The 17672-nt window shown below is 31.9% G+C and overlaps 1 protein-coding gene across 1 annotated transcript; it reads left to right on the top strand.

Moving 5' to 3' along the window:
- The first annotated feature begins 5188 nt into the window (after positions 1-5188).
- LOC113516170 (trypsin-1-like) lies at positions 5189-17465 on the top strand. Its single transcript, XM_026900550.3, has 6 exons — positions 5189-5265; positions 10598-10775; positions 11101-11217; positions 14880-15046; positions 16142-16293; positions 16910-17465. Exons 1-6 carry the CDS (start codon positions 5199-5201, stop codon positions 17132-17134), a joined length of 906 nt encoding a protein of 301 aa, XP_026756351.2. The 5' UTR covers positions 5189-5198; the 3' UTR covers positions 17135-17465.
- The last annotated feature ends 207 nt before the right edge of the window (positions 17466-17672 follow it).

Genomic DNA, 17672 nt, shown 5'->3' with positions numbered 1-17672 from the left:
CCCATCAGCTATTAACTGTCCACTGCTGAATATAGGTCTCCCTTATATAGTAGGAAGTTTGCCAATAATTGCTATGCTTGGCAGACGAGTGTGCAACCGCAATTAGGCTTTGGCGATATTTTTAGAGAAACAGTGCGGCCGTAACTTTCCTTAGTCGCCTCCTACGACATCCATGGGAAGGAGAGGGGTAGTTCATTCTATAGTAGGACCACACAGCAACATAATACCATAACATAAAATAATCAGTATTCGAACGGCTTTAATATATCCCGGACAATTTGGAACGTATTGCTCTATCTAAACATGATGACAATTTGTAGAAATGTTTTTTTTTATTCTATCATAATACGTTCATTATTTTTATTGACGCTGGAGATTACTGGCACTTGGTATAATTGGGATTTTATCTTTAGAATACACTTGTACTGCGTCCACAGATTCCTTTATTATTTGTCTACATTTTGCTGAGAATATTTGCTCCAAAGCTTAGTTGTCATTAAATCATCTTGATTTAATGACGATATTTATAATCTTTACTTAATATATATGCACTATTGTGCACTATCAAAACATTTAAGTAAATTATTTAAAACTAGAGGAAGAGTTTGTACAAAAGTCGATTGCTTGGGTACCTCTGTTCCATTCGTGTTTCTACCGTGAAGCAATTATATTTACATGGCTGTGTTTCGATTTGAAGGGTGGGATATGGTGTGAATTTACAGGGTACAGAGGAATAATACTTGAAGGATTTAGTCCTTAGGAATGGCAACGCATGGGGGGTATCATGGGCGAAACAGTATACTCTGTTATGTCCATGGTACTGCTCTGTCATGTCTATAGGCGACGGTTACCACTTTCTATTAGATGGAACGTTAACTTGTTTGTTATTCTAAGTTGTATAAAAAAAATACTTTGTGGTAAAAATTGAACCTAGAATCTTAAAAATGTTATTAAAATCTGCGTCAGTGTAGAAATAGGTAAAGCTCAAACATAATAGGTATAAAAACAAATAATAGAACTAACTATCCTTTTACACGCAATGGGATGTCTTCTGCTGGAAACATGGTCACTCTTTGCAAACAGTCCTATTCTCAACTTGTAACAATTAAAAATGCTGCTCAGAAGCTCGGTATAGTATTGGTTTAAAAGTCTTTATTGTATACATTAAAATATAACATAATAAACAGGGAGCGATTGTTAGTAAAAGGGTCTAGCAGATTAATATACCCTGTTTTGTCGACTTCCATGCGGTTCCCCCAAGGAAACTATAGTGGTTACTTCTTGAATTCGTCACGATGGGTTAACTGATCCGCTTTCCTCATATCATCTCTCATTTTACTGGTGAACAGTCAGTGTACACCACTACTCTTCCATTTCTAGCTATTTATATAAAAAATCATAAAGGATAGTCAAGGTTCAGAACAAAAAAGCTGACTTATTCCGAAAAGGAATATCTCCTTGGATTTCGTGAACGTAACATTGAGTGTAATTGTAAATGCGCAAAAATTGTACCGCTTAACGTGCGTTGCCATTCCTGAGGACTACGATGTTATACCTTCATACACTGTAATTTTATTGCCAGATTTGAAGGGTGTATCCCAGGGTGGGATACACCCTTCAAATCTAAACTCAGCCATGCAAGCACAATTGTTTAACAACAGAAAAGCGTGTGAAATATTTAATAATATTTTTTTATAAGTAAAAATGGAACGGTAGCTCCACTCGCGGCAAATATACGCCGTCGGGATATCAATCAGAGATGATAGGTGAGGATGAAAGCAGGTCAGTTAGCCCATCGTGACGAATTCAAGAATTACTCATGATCATTTCCAGGGCGAACCGAGTAAAGGTCGACCTGGTACTATACCTGGTAATATACTTTATAGGGAAGAAACGAATTGTTAGTAATAGGGATTTACCAGCTCCGTTACTAGCAATATACTGTGTCAGATCCACCTCCACGTGGTCCCCCCTGGAAAGCATCGTGGTTGATTCTTGTAGAATTTATTACCGTTCCCTTATCATCCCAAAAAAATACTTTATACTGCTAGCAATAAGGACGCTAATATGCACTGCTAATAATCCTAATATAAACCTTCTCCTTTTGTTAATATTTAGTTTTAATTCGTAATCATATCGAAGTAAGTAGATATCTAGTTTTATGAGTACCCTTAATTAGTACTTCTCCAATAGTGCATTCGTACTGAACATTTCGAAAATAAGTGGGACAAGACGCTTCTGTTCCAATTATGTGTACACTTGACCAACTAAAGCGCAATCAATGATCACTCATTACGCTGAGGCGACCATGGATTCATTGAATTTTCGGAAGTTTCTAATAAAATGTGGAAATTTTCAAACAATTCTTGGCACTTTTAATAGTTTTTGCTATGTTTCTAATTATTTTATTGTGTTAATTACTTTATCATCATCATTATATCAGCCGTCTACTGTCCACTGCTAAACATAAACCTTCCCCAAAAGAAGGTTTTGCCTGTAGTCAATATGCTTGGCAGGCGGATAGGCAACGGCAGTTAAGCTTTTGTCATGTTCTAAGAGGGACGCTGCTGCTCATCCCTCGACTGTTAACCCTTATTTGCATGATTTTTTTATTGGTGAAATAAATGAAGGTGATATAATTCATATTCAAAATTAAAGGAAAAATGGGTAAAAAAATGTGACAGCTATGTTTTTTTTTTCTGCAATGGATATTTAAAAGGTATTCAGACACGATCAACTTTAAGTTGATCGTGTCTGTGAACTTGTTTTTTTATATAATTTTTGGGCGTTCAATGTTATGATAGAAATTTCCATCATTATACAAAGAAGGGTTAAACTCCTTTAATCACCTTTTAAGATACCCATGGAAAAGGAAGAGGTGGACGTTCGCTTGAGAAAGGACTAGATGCATACTTATTACTGAGAGAATAAACAGTATTTTTGTTTGTGATTTTCTGAGATCAGTATTGGTTCAGCCGTTTTGCATAAGACAGATAAACAGACAATTTAACAAAAATTAACAACCACATATTTTGTCAGTGAGTCTTCCCACAGACTGTTATATAAACCTTGGACTCTGTTATTACTCGTATATAAAGTTTCCATTTATCCGAGCGGATAAACCATAAATCATAGTCACCATAACTTATGTCTCATTTGGCATTGCATAGAAATATTTCGATAATACCCATGTATTATTGGCGGATGACAACCTGCGAGTTCCGCTTCTGTTATCGGCTCTTATCGGCCGAGGTTGGGTGAACCTGACAATGAAATAGAGCTAGTGTTGTGCATACAAATACACATAACATTTTATCGACCTCGATATTTTTTTTTATTAGGAACTATTATACAATGTCATCTGCATACTTAAAATAGTTTTTAGTATATTTGATTATTATATTGTATTTCCTTTAAAGTGACATAGGAACTTGACGAAACTAAAAGTAAATGATAATGACAATAATAAGTATTGTTAGTTTGTAATCTAGAAAATTATCATTTACAGTATTTATTTTTAACGCCTTAAACAAGAAAATGTAGAGAATAGAAGTAGTAAGTGTATCCATAGCTTCCTTCAAATATTGTCTTTTCTGAGGACGAAGATGATGTCTCTTGTATCGAAGATTAAGATGTCTTACAATTAAGATCTATAGATAATATCGTATATATTTAGTATAAAAATAGACAATTAGATAAGATAGTGATAACTTAAAATATTCATTTCTGCTAAATATTTTTCTGTAATTACTTTGTACAAATATTGTCAGCTTGAGTCTGTCCAACTTGTGTTTCTATGGCAAAACAGCAATACCGTGCTCCTCAAAAATCTATAAAGAATATCATCTTTGTTATAGTCTATACTGATTTATAGTAACATCCATGGTGCTTTCTATAGACGACAGTTACCATTTTCCTTCAGGGGGGCAGTCTGTTTACCATATAAAAAATTGCAAGTGTTTCTACAGCGATTCAATACAATAAAGTCTACATTCCAAAGTACGGAACTCCAAAAAGATCAGATGAATATATTAGCATCTACAATTACTATTTATCATAATAATGTGCCTATACAAGGAATTAAGTAATAAAAACTTCACACATTGTTCATATAATCTATATTTATATGACAAAACGTCTTTTAAAGTATAAACGAAGGCTGTGGCAAAGGTGATTGTTGATAATTCAAAAATATAATGTATGCGTATCATCACAATATACAAATGTAAATTAGTTCAACATTGACCTACATAATATGAAAATAAATATTCTTAAATTAGAGGGCAATGAATTTTGTCGAGATTGTTTTTATGAGATGTAAACATACGCACGTGCTTTAGGTATTAATGAAATAAGTGAAAATCACCTATTACTCCATTGTTTATTAGTAATTAAACAATGTGATTATATAAATTTTAGATTATAGATCTTTGTGTCTAACCTATTATTATAATCATTACCTATATAATTAATATTAACAGCGTGGTAAATTAATTTTAATGAAGTAACAGATTGTATTTGTGGGCGGAAGTATTGTAAGTTGTTTGAAAACACAGTGCCTTTAGGGAGGTAATATAATTATAAAAATATATACAAAATAAAGAGAAGTGAATAAACAAAATATGAGAATTACTTCAAGTCAAAAACAAATTTTTTAATATATAAAAAAAAGAGACCATAATGTCATGCAAAGTATTGTTTAGCTTTTCTATGAATATCATTCACAAGTACATAAAATAACATATCATAACAAAAACGTATCAAAGAGTTTCTGTGTTTTTTAAATTGATTATAAATAATTGTAATAATAAGAACTATAAAAAGAAAATTATTTATATAAAATAAATAAGAATGCTTTTTGCTAATATCGAGTCTGCATCTGCTGTGCGGTCACATCACTAACTTGAAATATAGGGGTCAGACCTTCAAAGCGACGAAGGAGGGTCATTTTAGTACAAGTTATTAGATCTTTATATATCCTTAAAGTACATTCCTTGTTAAGCAGTTGGTGCACACACTTAGTCAGGGGTGTGTGCACTGACAAATTTATTTTTATATATAATAATTTTAGGTTTTATATATATATATATACATTTATTTATTTATTTAATTTATCCTAGACCTAGTTAGTATTGAGGAAATATAAATACAACGATACAAGTGTCATCATCTACAGATAATAATTAGTTGCCGTGAAAATGTGTCGTTTGTTTGTGATGGTTGTGTTTTTGTTGTATTCAAATTATGGATTTTGTTTTATTAATTGTAAGTATTATTTTTATTTATACTTTATCATACATATCAGGTTAGCTTCTTGATAGACTCTTCATCTTCTTATAGTGCTACTCCAACTTAGGTTAGCTATCTTCTCACAGAATCTGTCCATGTCTCTTATGAGATGAAATAATTCGGCTGCACTCAACCAAGCTAATACTTTTTTCTGCGACTCACCCTTCTCCTACCAGTAATTTGGTTCATCATAATCACGTGTTAAAGGTGATATCTATCGTATCTAAGTACATGGCCAAGATACGAAGTTTAGAAAACATAGATAGTACACACTGTCCTGACCAAAATTCAAATTTTTTTTTTTACTCTAAAAATTACAAATCCTAAAATAAATAATTCTCTCTAAAGTTATGCATTTACCAATGATCAGAATTTCATTATTATTTATATAAAACTAGCTACCTGTCCCAGCTTTGCTCAAATGTATTTTTTCCCTAGTTCACACATTTTCTTTCATACAAACCTTGTTCTGACAATTACAAATACAATAAAAAAGAATAAGCCAAATAGATGCCGCCGTGTTGAATTACTGTGCTTACGTGCATTCGTCAATTGATTTTTACTTATATAAATAAAAAGTTTGCAATACATAGAGAAAACTGAAATCATTAATATTCTTTCAAATTAATATTCTCTCAATAAAACTGAACATTTTTCTCAAAGAATTATATACAGAAAAAATACAAAATACTTAAAGCCTTTCGTACTAACTCAATACCTGAAAGTGCCATGTAAGGAAGCTACGCAAATTTATTTTTTCATTTTATGACCTATGATTTTTTTTTTTTGGGAATATTACCATGTACGTAAGCTACGATTTTTTTGTTTTCATTTTCTGACCTATGATTTTCATTTGGGAAACTTTTTAAAATAACTGTCTTAAAAGAATTCTAAAAATTTCGTGTTCCTATCGTGTTATAACAGTGCGTTAAATATTTGAATGCGATTGAAATTGAGTAGCAATTATTTAGTAATTTACTAATTGCATTTCTAGTTAGAACATTTGACTAATGAAATGCATATTATTATTATAACTGAACATTTCATACGAAACTAAATCATTAATGCTATTTTTTCCCAGTAAATATTAATTACTAAATTTGTTTATTTATTAATTCTTTACCTCTTGGCGCTATAACAATTTGACGAACTACAATGAAATTTAATATATATATATTATAGCATATATATATATATATATATATATATATATATATATATATATATATATATATATATATATATATATATATATATATATATATATATATATATATATATATATATATATATATATATATATATATATATATATATATATATATATTATACAATAGTATATATATATATATATATATATATATATATATATATATATATATATATATATATATATATATATATATATATATATATATATACAATAGGCTACTTTTTATTGCAATCAGTAAGCATATTCTAACGCAGTTAAAAGCTATTGGATTATAACACCAGAGGGCGACACCTTCACACAAGTAGAAATATAGGAAACATTTGGAAAGTATATAATCAACACGCTATTTCCTTGGAGAGTCCTTTATAATTTTCCAATCATCATTATATGAGTTGATGTGACCCCGAGGGCATATCGTCTATTGATGTTAAAACAATAATATAATAAGCTATAGGCGATGGTTACTACTTTCCATCAGGTGGGCCGTCAGCTTGTATGCCATTCTAAGTTGCATAAAAAAATACCAATTAAACTAGTAAACTTTAGAAATGCGTATGCACTAAATTAATAACGTGATATTATCTTTTTTTTAACTAGATGTTAAAAAAATTGAAAATTATTGGTGCCTATTAATGTTCAAGTTCTCTCTTTCTATGGGTATGCAAAATAGATATTTTTTTACGAGAAATCCGTTTATAGTTTGATGGAGCTAATATACTCAAGTAAGGGGGAAAGAGATTGTTAGTAATGGAGTCTAATAGCCCTATTGCTGGTAATGTAGCTTGTCAGGTGGAGCTCTATGCAGTTATCCCTGGAAACTATCGTAATTTGTCAAATTCATCACGATGGTTTACAAGGGGAACTAACTAACTAACTAACCTGCTTTCATTCTAACTTATCACTCCTCACCGGTGCCTCGCCAACGTATACCATTCCACTTTTACATTTTAAAAATATATCTAAGGTAAGCAAAATTTCTTAATACATTTAAATAAAAAAATGTTAAACTTTACTTATATTACTGAGGAAACTATTTCAGTGAAAGTAAGAACTCTAGTAAAAGTAAGTCACATATTTTCAAAATAAATCGATAAAGAACTAGGATGTAATAACAAAAATATATTGTTAATTTGTGTGCGTGTTCTACCGCTTGTACAGCGGATTGTGCTCAGAGGAATTATTCAATATGATGCCCGCGGCCACTTTCTATCGTCGTACGGCTCGCCATCGACAGGGAGTTCACCCTCATACCTTACAGCCTAAATGGTCGCGCACAACACGGTTTCAGAGATGTTTTCTCCCACGAAGCTCCATGCCGAGGTTTTCCCACAGCTACAGCATGAGGTTCTTCAAAGGGGGGGGGGGGGGGGGTAAAGAGGTTTCTTCAGGGTCGGCAACGCGTGCGTAATACTAAACGTTAATACTGGAACAAATATACAGACAGACCGACAGACAAGCAGACAAAAATAATTAAAAACATTGTTTTAACAGTTATTGATTTTATTAAGACATGTAAATATAAAAATCATCAAGTAACTATATTATTAAGAATAAGATATTAAGATACTAGTAATATTTAACCAAAATCATGGCAGTGGTATAATATTTATACCAGTCGTATAAATAGGATGTGAAGGTTTAAATACATAGATAAATACGTTTTGCTCTTTGATATTAGATCTACTCTAAGTAAATTGTCATTCAATCTGCAACTACGTTCTTTATTTAAAATACTTGGAAACGTTATTTCCTATTCACTTTAATAATCTCGACATCTTCTTTCCGTCTCCAGTTATTTTATCCGATACTGGTATCTGAGTAATTCTCGTTATCCGATAATGCTTGAAATAGTATGAATATTATATATTTACTAGCTGATCCGGCAAACGTTGTTTTACCATATACATTAAATGTAGAAAATATTGCCATCTTGCAACCCTATTGCAGAATATAAAAATCGCGACTAAAAAACAGCGGTTGATCGTAAATGGATAAAAATTGGAATTTGTATGTATTTTTCAATGCTAAATCATAATAAAATAAAAATAAAAAAATTTGTCAATAAAATAAAAAAAAAATTTAGGGATGGGTTACCCTTTTCATTGAGAGGTATGAAAAATAGATGTTGGCCGATTCTCAGACATACCCTATATGCACACCAAATTTCATAAAAATCGGTAAAGCCGTTTCGGAGGAGTTTGGTAACAAACACCGCGATATGAGAATTTTATATATTAGATTATTTATCTTTATTTTTTATATTGTTATATATTATTATTATATTAACCATAAACAAAGCATTGCTAGAGATAGGCCCCTCCACAAGGGTAGTTTTGCCAATAGGTGCCAAGCTTGGTAGGCGGGTTGGCAACCGCAGTTCGATTTTGTGGGGTTTTAAGGACGCTGCTGCCCATCCCTCGATTATTAAGTTCCCTTAGCCACTTCTTACGACACCCATGGGACAAAAAAGGGAGCCCCATTCTATGTCGGAATCACACAACGGATTATATTATCAAATACCTATGAATAAAAAAAAACATTACATACCTACATTTTATTTTTTCACACATATATGTATTTTTTTGGTGGATGAAATGGTATGGTAACCCCGCCTGCGCTAACGGGATACGCTGGCGGAGCACCAGTGAAGGGTGATAGATGAAAATGAAAACAGGCCCGTTAGCCCATCATGATGAATTCATCAGGATTTCAGGAATTAACCACGATAGTTTCTGAAGATAGACAGCCGAAGAAGAGTCGTCTATGCCCCAACGCAAAGTAGTAATGAATTTAATAGAAACGCTTCATTTATGAGAAAGAAGAAGACAGTATACATTATATCTCATGTATTTGCTAATGATAACAATTCTATCAATAGATTATTTTGTAACTTGCTACGGGGGCAGTAAAGACTTCTAATCAACAGTCAAAGGGTGATACTTCGATCTCTGAAATGCTGTATAGAAAGCAGGGTTAAAACTGCTGCACTATACTTCCAGCATAGAATAACTAACTATACAATAATTAATGAAATGTATTTATTTATACTTTTATACACATTTACTTAATGCCTGATGGCATTCTCTACCAGTCAACCGTTACGTTAAACAGAGAGTAAATGGCGGTGCATTGATCTGACAAAAATAATTTATAAATTAAATAAATATATTAATAGATAACAACATTAATATCAGCAACATTAATAACAACATAATAATATATATCTAGTTTGTGGAGATTGAAGGAATTAGTTGGCAAAATTTAATTTATACAGATAAAATAAAAAAAAATATTATTCCTTCTAAAAGGGACACCAGTGATTTTAATATCGATCATTAATAGCTTCTGTAGCGCAGTGATGTGCACGCTGCTTTGTGTAAACGAGTTACCAGGTTCGATTCCCAATAAAGCCAATTTAGGGAATATAATTGGCTGAATTGATTTAAGTTTATGTGTTATAGCTTGTACCTCAAGATGGTCTGTGCCTAGTTTCTTATAATGCAGAGTATCCTAGCTTGAAGACCAGGGAATTGTTGTGATTATGTGGTACTTACTATTCTACTACTACTTATTCGTACTACTATTTATTTCGTAATACAGAAACATGAATTAACCAATCTAAACAAGAAAAGCTAGTTTGTTTAATTTAAATATAAATCTCATTATAATTATATCAGCCGTTAACTGTCCACTGCCGAACATAAGCCTTCCCCTTGAGGGTTTTGCTAGTAGCATGCTTGACAGTCGGATTGGTAAACGCAGTTAGGCTTTGGAGATGTTTTAAAAGAAACACTGCCGCTTATCCCTCGCCCTCCCTTAGTCGCCTCTTACGATGCCTACGGGAAAGGGTGGCCTATTCTATGGCGGGACCACACAGCATTTAACTTAACTGTAGTCCTGTGTATCCCCAAATAAAATTATTTTAACACATTTTCTAAGTTTATTGTCTTGGTAATAAAATACTTACTAATATTTTGTCATTGCGAGACCTATTTTTTAATTATTCTTATTCTTCAGGTGCCTTCTCATTATTGAAAGTTTGCTGGCGGTTTCGCAAATTCGTCTTTTTGATTTACCAGTCAGATAATATTTCAGTATCTAACATCGAATGCGGTGTAAGTCCCGCTCGTCGGGGCCGTATAGTTGGTGGTGAAGACAGTCTACCGGCAGAATTTCCCTGGGCAGCCAGCATTTGGCGTCAGGGAGCACACCAATGCGGAGCCACAGTTTTGACTGACAGATGGCTGCTTACCGCCGGACATTGTATTTGTAGGTAAGCGCGGTTCTTTAAGAGAAGGACAAATATTACATGGACCTTTTTTTCATTATTAAAAGAAAACTGTTGCAATCCTAATCATGGTACCAATTCCTTAATTGCTTTTATCTATTTAAAATTCTGCAATATGTGTATCGTGAAATAATTAGCCCATCTTAGGAGCAATAGGGCATTATTTGAACATAATTTAATCATATAAGTGAGATAAATTACTGATTATTTAGAAATCTAAATTATATACACATATCATATGTTTTGATACAGGATGAAATCACCCTATACACAAACATGTATACATTTCTTAGGTACTTTTAAATTTCAGTGCCTTTGATGAGTTCTACAAAACTAAGCAGTTATCAGTCGTAGTTGGTTTTACTGATATTTCGTCCACTAAGTCTAAGGAGCCGCTGTCTTTGATTATACCTCATCCAGAATACAGGTAAGTACGGAAAGTATATGTGAGTACCGGTTAATACTATTATGATTATATTGTAAACGTAAAAAAAGGTTAAAATTAAAGGTTTCTAAAGATGTTTGTATGTTCAGATTTTTATGTTTGGATGTTTGTTATTCAATCACGCTTAAACATCTGAACGGGCATATCCCGAAATTCTAAATTATAAGATCTAAATTCAAATAAATAGTACTACGTGATTTTTTAGCAATTTTAAAAGAAGATTTCTGTCGTTTTATTTTCCTCAATTCTAAGCCAATTTTGATATATTTTTGTCCTCAATAGTAAAACCCTGTAGTAATTTTGCCAGATAAAAGCAGATGCTTTTTGTAAAGCAAACTCAACATTTCATAATTTGATAAGATTTCAATTTAACTTCATATGCAGGGTTGTTTGGTTAGCATTTAAAATATTTACAAACGTGTATTTTCTTATTATATTAAATTTTCAATAAACATAAAAATAAATAAATTAATATTCTGAATATCATAATAATCCTCTTGTGACTAGAGATACCACATGTCATATAGGAGCAATATATGTGTGTGTACAATGTCATACACATAAGAAATAAAGTGTAATTGTTAATATGTATGACACGGTACATACATACACTGTCCGCTTCCAGTCTACTTATTTATCCATTTAGCTTTAATATATTGTAGAAAACAAAACAATGTTTAACTCGTAAAAATAAACAATCAACAAATCCAGGAATTTGTTTCAAAATTAATTGATTCAAAATACATCGATTAGTTCGTAAAACAAGGAATGTTTACTAATAATCAAACTCTTGGGTATATCTGTTGAAAATCAAACGACAAAATGTGAGCGTATATAATAATAGAAAGCAAACTTTTAATAAAATTATAATAATAAATTTAATTAAAACAGAATGTAAAGTTGTTTGGAATGTACATCTTGATTTGACAGACTTAATCATCTGTAAAGTCACGTAGATGTCAAGCGATTAATAATTGAATTTGAAATTGTTTTCACAAAGATTTATGGTCATTAAAAATAAATTTATTTACTTATCTCTGACAATCTAATATCAATATTATAATTATTAATTTGTAGGATTGTATAGATGTTTATTAAACTCTTAATCAGCTATATTAACTATATTAGAGATTTTTTTATACCATTAAGGTAACGGTCCACCTGAGGGTAAGCAGTTACCGTAGTCCATGAATGCCTGCAATACCAGGATTTTTTTTAATGGATGATAATGGAATGGTAACCCCACCCGCGCTATCGGTATACACCAGCGGGGCACCAGTGAAGGATGATAGGTGAGTATGAAGCAGGTTAGTTAGCCCATCATGACGAATTCAACAAAAATTGTTCACGATGGTTTCCAGGGGGAACCACGTGGAGGTCGACCTAATAAGGCATATTGCTAGCAATGGGGCTGTCAAACTCCATTGCTAACAATCCCTTTCGCCCCAACCGCAATACCAGGATTATTACGCGCGCATTGCCAACCCGGGATATTTAGTATACATACATATAGTATATATACATAAATACAGTTTAAAGGGTGGGATACGGCAGTAAATTGTAAAAGCTGTAAATTCAGTACAGGGTACAGAGCAATAACACCTGAGTCCACAGGAATGGCACCGCATGGGAGATATCATGAGCGAAACAATATATTCTGTTATGTCCATGGTACTGCTCATGTCTATAGGCGACGGTTGCCACTTTTCATCAGGTGGGCCGGCAGCTTGTTTGCTATTATAAGTTTCATAAAAAAATATAGAACATATTTATTTTATTTATACTTTATCGACCACATTACAAAAAAACAATGTTTAATACAAAATGCGGAATTAATGCTATATAGCATTCTCTCCTAGTCAACCTTTGGAAAATCACATTCATAATAGAAAATACTATCATAGAATAAGACATTTTATGGATTAACTAGCTGACCCGGCAAACGTTGTTCTGCCATATAAATATTTATTTCTGGATAGAACACCCTGATCACTTAGCAGTATGAAATACACTTTACGACCTACTCTCATACCAACCAGATATATATATCATAAATCAGTCAAACCCATTTGGAAGAGTGCGACCACAAACACGATGACATGAGATTGTTATGTTTTCTTCTTATGTTCAGTATGCATGCTTTTCTTTAAAGTAGTATAAAAATAAAAAATAAGCTTAAATAGGTTTTCATTACTCGTAATGGGATCGTATGCAACCGAAATTACAGAAAGAATCTAGATTTCGATTATATTGGGTCTATTCAAAGTTAAAGTGTTTATACACACTTTTCTACCAAATAAAAAGGTTGTTTTTAACATTTCTTTATAATTACGCGTGAGAATTACGTTTAGAAAGCAGTCGAGTGTATAATTATTAAATACATACATTTTACAACGAAAATAATAGAACAACGTACGAACTTTTTGAATAATATTGTTATAATCGATTAGCAAGTCACCCCTGATTTAGAATTTTTTGTACAGCTTTTATTTTTAATAAAGTACAGACACACATCATAAAGTATATTTACCTACTGATAATATTACAATATGTGAAAGAATTTTTAAAATTGGATAAGTATTTTTTGAGTTTGAACAAATAACAAAAAATCAAGTATTTGTCTTTTATAATATTAGTTTAAGTTTAGATATAGTAAAGTTTAATCAATAAGTTACAACTTAAACAATATATTACAATAATTAAAGATTGTGTGCCTAAAACACCGACTTTAGTTGTGACAAAAACCAGTAATTTATCAGTCATTTAGTACAGATCTAAAAACTAAATTACAAAAACTGATTTTGATATATTTTTTTTTTTGGGATCAATCTGTAAATATATTCTTTGAGATAAAAAAAAGAATTTTACAAATCGGTTTATAACAGACGGAGTTATGAGGTAATAAACATAAAAAATAAACAATTTAATAAAACCTCCTTCATTTTGAAGTCATTTAAAAAGAGGTTTAATAGCACGAGTAGTTTCAATGATAATTATTCGATGTTATCACTGCACTTGATTGAAGTGCCTTCAGAAGCGGTGGGCTACGTGCCTAAGAACACTTTACTCCAACTGTGTCGCTCAAGCCACGTTTTCAATATCTCAAATTGGTAGTCCTTGCTACTATACTATTGCTCATTTTTAACACAATTCACAAATAGAACATTCTAACCTATATATTCGGGGAGAAGGGATTGTTAGTAATGCGGATTATCAGTCCCATTGCTGACAATATACCCTTACAGGTCAACTTCCCCGTGGTCCCCCTGGAAACCATCGTGCTGAATTCCAAGTGTATTCATCGCGATGGACTAACTGACCTGCCTTTTCATCCTCATTTGTCACCTCTCACTGGTGCCCCGCCAGCGTATACCGTTAGCGCAGGCGGGGCTACCATTCCATTATCATTCATTAAAAAAAAAATAATAACCTATATATTCGAAAATATACCTTCTGCACTATACAGTATATTCACATGGATATACATATGAATGCTGCATGACGGTTTTTCCAATCAAAATCGATTCTTATTTCTCTTCTAACCAAGATCAAAAAAGATCAAATCTAAAATATCAACTTTAGGAAATAAAAAGGTTATATTGGTTTTATGCAGACTGTCAATTGTAACTAAGGTATTGTTTTAGGTGCAACAGAAAATCAAATGATGTCGCTCTTTTGAAAACTATGAACCAGCTGCAGTGGACAAACGCGTTACGACCTGCCTGTCTTCCGCAGGCCTTATCAAATGATTTCAGTGGTGTTTTAGCCACCGTTGCTGGATGGGGATTCACTAATGAGGATAGAAATATTGGTATGAATTTGCAGATAGATGTGGGAGCTCAATACATAATTGGCATATAGAGAGGAGGAAATTGTTAGAAACAAAATGTTAATAGATAGATACTCTTTATTGTTTCCTCTAAAATATTATTAAACACAATAGTAAACTTATTATACGTATAAACAATTACAAGAAATGATCACAGTGAGAAAACAATAGACAACCTTATCGCTAAAAGCGATGTCTTCCAGGCAACCTTTGGATGGAGAGGAGTAATTATGTAAAATAAAAAGAGTAGTGATTCCATTGTTAGCAAAATATTCTCTACGTGCCACTATAGAAACCACCGCGGTTAATTCACAAAGAATTTGTCAAGGACCAACCGATCAAACTTCATTCTTACACTATCATTACTTGTATACGGTCAAAGTATACCGATGATGCAAGAGAGATTACGGTTTCATTTTATCCCATTAAAAAGAGACATATTGTGTATTGAACTCGTACATCTATTTTTTTTTTGTGGTGCAGTTCTTTTGAACTTATCATATATCAGCAAACAGAGTTTAGTATCTAGTTAGATACCTAGAAGTGTAACTTCACCAGTGCGATCTCAGAAGTTTACCTACTATTTCAGTTTCTGGAGCTAACGATTCCTAAGATTCATTGGCGGCACAATATAAAATCGATACACTGCTATTTTTATCTCCTAAGTGATGATTAATACTATCCATCGTATTAGTCATAATTTACTAGAAATTTAATTTAATGAAAGCTCATTAACTTGTTTGCCATTTCCAGTAAATTGTAATTTTGAGAATTAAGAGTAATTATGAATTAATTGCAATCCCTAATCAAACCGACAAATTTCCAGAAATCAATTTGAAAATTGAAAATTGTTTGTTAATACCAATTTTCATCAACACTTCTATTCTGGAATCTCTGACTTTAAGACATTTTCTGAGGCCAGATATTAATCGTAAATTACTTACACTCATCATTTATTGTTGAACATTTATAAGACCGGTAGTAATTTTCAATGCGGTACGGGCTCTAGAGTTGCATACATTTATCACTTTTAATTATATGATACTCGTATCAATAATTTAATTATATGATACTCAGGATCAAGACCAAACATTCTTCAAAAAACTGACGTGCGTGTAGTAACAAATGATCAATGCAATGAATGGTACCAAGCCCAAGGGAGCAAGATCAAAGTGATCCCCACACAAATGTGCGCAGGACACAAAGAAGGAGGTCGAGATTCTTGTTGGGTAAGTATTAGGAAAAACATGTAACGAATGTGTCGACCAGTTATTTAAAGAGTATCAAAAATTTTATAAATACCAATAATTCAAAGTTTTCAAAAGGTACGCTCAGGTTGTGGAATGATCTCACTACAAAGGTTTTCTCTGGAATCTATAGTAGGAATAATCGATTCTAAAATCTCAGTTAATCAAAAAGGGTATATTAAAATTTCTTCAGGATTGGCAACATGCAGGTGACTCCTCTAGTGTCGCTAACATCTATAGTTAGTAATCGTTTACCATCAGACGGGCTATATGCTTGTTTGCCTACGTGGTATAAAAAAAAAATAGTATTTATACGTTATTTTCCAAAGTTTCAGCTACTGAAAGATTTATTCTTATCTTAATCACTGTGCATTTTATAATATATATTTGTAATCATAAAAATTAAAAAAAAAAGATATGTGCTTCAGGTTTGACCTTTAAATTTTGATTACAGCTCAACCCACAGTTGTTCTATCATGATGTATTTTTAAATTTTTATTTATAAATCTTGCTTTACAATGTTTATGGAAGATATTAGTAGATTTTGGGTTTATATTTAGAAAATTGATAAAAATTTTGTTTTTCAAATTAATTTCAGGCTGATAGCGGGGGCCCGCTTATGTTCCGTGAAGATAATCTTCACGCTATGGTAGTAGGAGTGGTTTCCACTGGCAGTGGATGTGCCAGAGCTCAAATGCCTGGAGTGTATACTAGGGTATCCAGATATACAGATTGGATTATTCAGAGTATTGAAAATGATAAGATTAGATCTAGAAATAATGAACTTAGATCAGGGTTTAATTGGTACCCACGCTTCAGTTGAATGTTATGTAAATATTGATTTAACCAACATCTTTTATATTTTGATACACTCACAGATATGGCTACTATCATAATAATAGTTCAAATTATATTGTACTTGCTATCCGTATAAGTATTAACCTACTAGAAATATAGCAAACAAACCATTTATCCACCAAATGGAATGTGACTAAACTGTTACTTAGACTTACATTTTCTTTCAAGTCATGCAATAGTGTGATTTTGAATTTTATGGTTGCTTGGAGTATTTAATGAATACAAAGTTCAACATTGACCTTGTAACTGCATTGTAAATATTTAAAGTATTTATACTCCATACAAAATGAAAATTCTTAAATTTTAGCAAAGTCTTGATATTCCAAGAAATCTATTAATATAAAATTAAATTACATCGTTATCAATTAATTCATAAGATACTTATTTAGTTTATTTAATAAAAATAAGATTAAAATTAATTGTTTACAAGATTAATTTCGTGCCTTCGAAGAAAAAGTAACGCTTTACTAGAATTTGTATTAATATTTTTTTAAGTAAACGTG

This window comes from Galleria mellonella, unplaced genomic scaffold (genome assembly GCF_026898425.1).
Source record: "Galleria mellonella isolate WM207_F2 unplaced genomic scaffold, CSIRO_AGI_GalMel_v1 utg56, whole genome shotgun sequence".
NCBI lineage: Eukaryota > Metazoa > Arthropoda > Insecta > Lepidoptera > Pyralidae > Galleria > Galleria mellonella.
This window is presented reverse-complemented; position numbering and strand designations above follow the sequence as displayed.

Excerpts from the sequence above, each read along its gene's own strand:
- LOC113516170 (XM_026900550.3), top strand. The coding sequence starts at position 5,199 with ATGTGTCGTTTGTTTGTGATGGTTGTGTTTTTGTTGTATTCAAATTAT. Across the intron at positions 10,776-11,100 it reads GCCGGACATTGTATTTGTAG|TGCCTTTGATGAGTTCTACA; the intron begins GTAAGCGCGGTT and ends TTTAAATTTCAG. Across the intron at positions 16,294-16,909 it reads GAGGTCGAGATTCTTGTTGG|GCTGATAGCGGGGGCCCGCT; the intron begins GTAAGTATTAGG and ends AATTAATTTCAG.